Raw genomic sequence first — 6,088 nt, 5'->3', positions numbered from 1 at the left:
TATATATAATATATATAATCGATCGAAGAAGTAAATAGAAAAATTAAATTTTATTCTTTGAAGAGAATTACTACGTAGAACATAGAAGTCATAATAATATAATAAGGATATCTCATCATCACCTTATTTGTTTATAAATTCATTTTTAAGTATTAACCCAGTCAGAAATAATAAATTAAATCGATGTCGATTTCATTATCATTTCTGACTGAGAAATAACGTTGTGATGATGTCCTATAATATTATTATGACTTAATTGTGATTCTGTGTTTTACCTGGATAAGAATAATAAACTAGATGTTTCCAATTAAATCATTCGCTGAGAATCTTTTATGCCGGATATATGCAGAATCGCGCGAAAATTCGATATCCTCACCCATAATTGTCTAATGAGGCCAATAAGATAAATATTTTAATGAGCCAATCGTCTAGAATTTTAGATTCATTATCGAAGTCGATTAAGAGAACAAAGTTGATGTGCACGTTTATTATTATTAAAGAATCACACTGTATAAGCTGTGTGTCGTGTGGTTAAATTGTTACATTACGTATATTAAATTTAAAAAAAAAAGTAACAAGGAAAAGGAATTTATATGTTGACGATTATTATTTTGCAAGGTTAGGTATGGCGATGATTATCTCCCTCGATTGCGAGACGATCAAGGTTTTATTCTCCTTGTTTCTGATTTCAGGAGGAGATCGAATCTCTCTGCTGTTTTCTATCTGTTTCGATTTCGCGAATCGTCAATTAGCTTCGCGAATATTAGAGAAATCAATAATTATTGATAACAATCAAGTTGAAATCGTCTTTGGTTTCGAATCAGTTGTTGAATTTTTATGACGCAAATTGTGAGAATTAAATGTCACTAATTCCACTTCGTTATCGTCGTGAAGAAAAATAAGCGGGAATCCAGACGAGTAGAAATAATTCCGAGTATTGGAAGAATAGAATTTTTGATTGAAAAGGAAATGAAGGAACTAGACATACTTAAACGACACTTAATGGAACAAAATTTATCACTGCGAGAGATCCTTCGTGGTTGATTTTTAAATATTAAATGAATCCTGTAGGGACAGAGTTTTCTGTTTCTCTAGACTCATCTTGTCTCAATCAATGGCAATATGTGTCAAAAAAAAAAGTAAATAAATTGATTCGTTGAAGTAAACGGAGTGCGTTAGTCATTCCAGCCTAAGCAGAGCAGCAAGTCACGATAATATCAAAATAATATAAAAATGAATCATAAATTGGGAGATGACTTGTGTTTTGCTTGAGCAACCTCCTCTTTTGTTCCTACTGTTGATGTGCTCAATATTGAAAGTTTTATCACGTTACATGAGAGCAAATTTCGGAGCCCTGACTTTCAAAATTAACGAACGTTTAATGTAACAGTCTTGAGTTGCTGCATTTTGTCTACCTGCTTTTGAAATGACATCTCAATTTTGTCTTTTAAATACAGCCTTGTATAATTATACTTTAATTTACGTTAATTAAATTCTCTACATTCATCTGACTGATTCTACATATCAATTTATAAAATTACGTTACTTCTGATTTCTTCTGAAACAAGCATTAAAAAGCGGAAAAATAGTACTTTTTAATACCATCTCGTGAAATAATTTTATAGATATTTTTCTAAGTGAGAATGACTAGCAAAAATTGAAGATTACACGGATGAACAAGCGATAAATATGATCACGCCATCTATTGAAGCACCGTAAACGGAAAGATAGATACGGTAGCGCCATCTTCCGGAAATGCTGCAAATTAAAAAGTCCTTTTAAGGAAGTGTCTCGGATCACAAAGCTTCTTAACCTAAAAAGGGAAGGTATCAATTCATTACGAGCGTCGTTCTATCGAATTAATAATTCACAATGCCGCTGGAAAATCTGGAGGAAGAGGGTTTGGAGAAGAACCCGAATTTGGAGTTGGCACAAACGAAGTTCCTATTGGGTCTCCGCGAACATGTAGATGATGCCTTTTTGAAGACCAAACTCCTGGATGCCATCAAAGCCGACAGTGAGACTGCATCTTTTTCTTTCGACTGCTTGTCACGTTATTTCGAAAAGTTTGATATAATTTTCGACAGCGTAACTTAATCTGTCTAATATAATACCTTGTCATTTCCTTTCTTCTTATCGGTCTATCGCTGGATATATTATCTCGTCATCTGTTATTGTTCGAAACATAACTTCTATTATTAACTGCTTTGATCAGTTTATTAATTCATTATCTTTAATGAATTAATTATTTGTAGTTCTTATAATATAATTTTTCTTTTGGAATAAAAAAATAAAAGTAATAATATTTTTTTTTAAATAGACGTGGTTATTAACTATCATCAATTTATTAATTTTTTAATTATTTCTTAGTATAATTTTATAATAAATAAAGACAATTTTTGTAAATAGATATGGCTCCGTTCTATGAAGAAGTTTGTAAAGATCTGAATTGGCCTGTGGACGAAACTCTTCTTGCAACGATGAAGGCACATAATGTAGAACAGTTAAAGAAACTTGACGATGCTATTGAGGACGCTGAGAAAAATCTCGGTGAGATGGAGGTTCGGGAAGCCAACTTAAAGAAATCCGAATATCTCTGTCGAATAGGCGATAAAGAAGGTGCAATCTCGGCATTTAGGAAAACATATGATAAGACAGTATCATTAGGGCACAGATTAGATATTATATTTCACAATATTAGGATTGGCTTGTTCTATTTGGATCATGATCACATCACTAGAAATATTGAGAAAGCTAAGAGGTAAGTGAAAGCAAAAAGAAGATCTTTATATCATAATTTTGTAATAATACATTTTGCTCATATTTTGCAGCTTGATAGAAGAAGGTGGCGATTGGGATAGACGAAATCGTTTGAAAGTTTATCAGGGAATATATTGCATAGCAGTTCGTAACTTTAAGGAAGCCGCAAACTTCTTTTTGGATACAATTAGCACATTTACGAGTTATGAACTCATGGATTATAACACTTTTGTGAGATACACAGTATACTTAAGTATGATAAGTCTTCCGCGGAATGAACTGAGAGACAAAATTATTAAGGGCTCCGAGATATTGGAGGTTCTTCATAGTAATCCAGACGTCAAGGATTACTTGTTCTCATTGTATAATTGTCATTATGCAGATTTTTTCAAGAATCTTGGTAAGTATGAAAGACAGTTTAAATTCTACTTTATATTTGAAGGATCCTGCAATTATTACAATAATGTTTCAGCGCATGTCGAAGGATTGCTGCGTCGAGATTATTTAATATTTCCTCATTATCGATATTACGTTCGGGAAATGAGAATTCTCGCATATACTCAACTATTGGAATCCTATCGGTCTTTAACTCTCCAGTATATGGCTGAAGCATTTGGTGTCACAGTGGAATACATTGATCAGTGAGTGATTGTTATTAATTTTTATCGAGTTTGTTGTCAATTTTAACACAATTTAATTAAATCAACTAAAATGCTTATATGAATCTCTTTAGTTGTTAATAAATTATATTAATATATTCATAAGCAATGGAATACAATTTGTAAGTATTTCAGTTTGTACTTAATTTTACTTAATTATTATATTAAAGAAAACTCACACAAATTCAGAAACGAAACTCATTTACAGTTTACATTTTACTTTTAACTTCATTTGATTATTACTTCTTAATTGCTTGCAAATTATATTTTAACACTTATGGATATGTAATTTATGCACTAATATCCGCTCATATTTTATTTGTATTAGATTTATTTTTGGAGTCACAAATATTATTAATTTATTTTAATTTGTATTTAATTAAAGTTATAAACTCTCTGGCTTCAGTTTAAGATTGTGTTTCAAAATCGACAAATAATCAGTACAGTTTGCTTGAACTGGAAATTGTAAAGATTTACATAAAAATAGATATCAAAGTCGACTATTAATGCTCTTGAATATTTATTTAGAGAACTGTCACGCTTCATAGCAGCAGGCCGATTACATTGTAAAGTCGATCGAGTTGGAGGAGTAGTCGAAACAAATCGGCCGGATAGCAAGAATTGGCAATATCAAGCAATGGTGAAGCAAGGGGACCTTCTACTCAACAGGGTGCAGAAATTGTCGCGTGTTATTAATATTTAATTTCGTGTATTTGTATAATCACAGAGATTATCTTGCTATTGTATTAAAAAACAATCAAGATTGATTAAATGATTGTGTATCTGTTTTAAAGAGTCTGTATGTTAGGTTTTGGCTCGGATTTTGTAACAAAGAAAGCTAAAAGTCACGTTTGATTTTGTAAACAAGATACACGAATATTCCTTGTGGAATGTATAATGTGATTTATTTATATTTTGCAGCCTGAATATCCCCATCGTTGAGTTAATACTTATTTCTTCGCAATGAGTCGACAAACGTTACTTAAAAGAAAGTTAAATGAATTAATGATAGTGGCCTAGTTTCCGAGGGTTCAAACCAAATTAGAATGTAAGAATCAACCAACTACACTCGAGTATTCCCCTGTTACAGTCGAACAACAAGGGATGCTCGATTGTAAATTAATTGATTTTTCCCAGAGAGAAACCTGAGAGAAGACATGACAGCTCAACCTGTAACTGCAAAGTTCTGCCGCGCATTACTATCCTCTGACAAAGAGTGCGTTCGGGGAGACACTATTCGCGCTATGCAAATGCTATTCTTGGAGCCAATAGTGCGATAGCGTTAGCAAGCTCCATGAACGATTCTAGCGTAGCGTTTAACCAGAGAGATATATTTGTCGAGATTAAGTTAATATAGGGGATTCTGTTTTCAATTACCAATCAAACTTTTCCCTATTAAAATTTTTAAGGTTTTGTAAAGTATTTGTAACGTAAATTTTTTATTTTTTCGTAGTGAATAACAGAACAATCTCAATTGCAATCTCTATGATAGCTTGCTGCTAGGCCGAAATGAACAATGTAGAAATTAGATTAAAAAATTAATAGTTACACTAAATTAATCAGATAAAAGGAAGAATCCTTGAGCATCCGTTGTCAATTTTAGAAGAAGCGTATCTATATTTAATGAAGATTTTAAGCATCTGCAACGGAATACTCTGCTGCGCTATACCGCAATAGCGCAAAACTTTTTTCCGTACACGGGAATTAAAAATTGTCAGTAACAAGATACCTCTGACTTTCACATTTATAATGAAATCAAATACACAAATTGCATTTCGCAGAAACTTTGAAAAATTAAAGATGATACACAAGCAAGAATTACGTTCACTCTAACCTAGTGGCAAGTCATCAATAGAAATTAAAATTGAGATTGCATTTATTATGATAAAATTTGAAATTTACACATTACATACGTACATTTACTCTACGAAATTCTAGGAGATAAAAATTTGGTGACTTGAGAACAGAATCCCCTTAAACATTAATCTAATTTTGACGAATGTTAAACGCTACCATACGTATTATACGTACGTTTTTACATTTTGTACTCATTATACATTATATTATACATAAAAAACTACTCGTAGTTCTAAATTCAACTTGCCCTGAATAGTCATGGCGACTATGTTGAATTGTGACGTCAGAAGCGAAATTAATTTGTTACATTGCATGCCATTTGTAAGTAAGACAATTTGGACGAAACAAAATGACGAAATCATTTTAAAACACTGATAAAAATCGATGAAAATTGTCGTTTCCTCGACAATCAGTAAATAGTTGTAAAAGACACGTAAAGTGAGCCTTGTATTCGGACAGAAATACATGGTCTGACAACTGTTGAAACGAGTAAAATATACGTTTTTACATATAAAATTCCAAATTAACTTTAGTTTTCATCGATAATTACTTTGATAAGTACGAAACAATATTTTCACAATTAAGCAAATAATAATGAAACGGCATGTAACATAAATTTCGTCACTTTTTCACGTCTATAAGTTTCAGCCATTTATGTGGTGAAGCGCTGTAACACACACAATCACTGGGTATGGTCAATGCGATTCTGCAAATGCTTTGAAGCTTTTTTTAATTGGTTAGTTTGTAAAATTCTTTCTTCTAATTAGTCCATCAAATGCTTCAAAGCATTTGTAGCGAGACTTTGATCACAG

At 31.9% G+C, this 6,088-nt stretch overlaps 1 protein-coding gene across 2 annotated transcripts; it reads left to right on the top strand.

The window, feature by feature from the left end:
- The first annotated feature begins 1,796 nt into the window (after positions 1–1,796).
- Positions 1,797–4,761, top strand: LOC108686910 (26S proteasome non-ATPase regulatory subunit 6). 2 transcript variants are annotated; one of them, XR_001931725.1, is made up of 6 exons: positions 1,797–2,017; positions 2,410–2,761; positions 2,832–3,160; positions 3,233–3,401; positions 3,948–4,467; positions 4,557–4,760. XR_001931725.1 is itself a non-coding variant. In XM_018192424.1 (5 exons), the coding sequence occupies exons 1-5, from the start codon at positions 1,873–1,875 to the stop codon at positions 4,120–4,122; spliced, it is 1,170 nt and encodes a 389-aa protein (XP_018047913.1). In that variant the 5' UTR covers positions 1,797–1,872; the 3' UTR covers positions 4,123–4,761. The 2 variants fall into 2 exon arrangements, 1 of the variants encoding a protein (XP_018047913.1); XM_018192424.1 differs by having other exon boundaries at positions 3,948–4,761.
- The last annotated feature ends 1,327 nt before the right edge of the window (positions 4,762–6,088 follow it).

This window comes from Atta colombica, unplaced genomic scaffold (genome assembly GCF_001594045.1).
Source record: "Atta colombica isolate Treedump-2 unplaced genomic scaffold, Acol1.0 scaffold198, whole genome shotgun sequence".
NCBI classification, from domain to species: domain Eukaryota; kingdom Metazoa; phylum Arthropoda; class Insecta; order Hymenoptera; family Formicidae; genus Atta; species Atta colombica.
The sequence above is the reverse complement of the archived record's forward strand: the minus strand, read 5'-3'. Positions and strand labels throughout refer to the sequence as shown.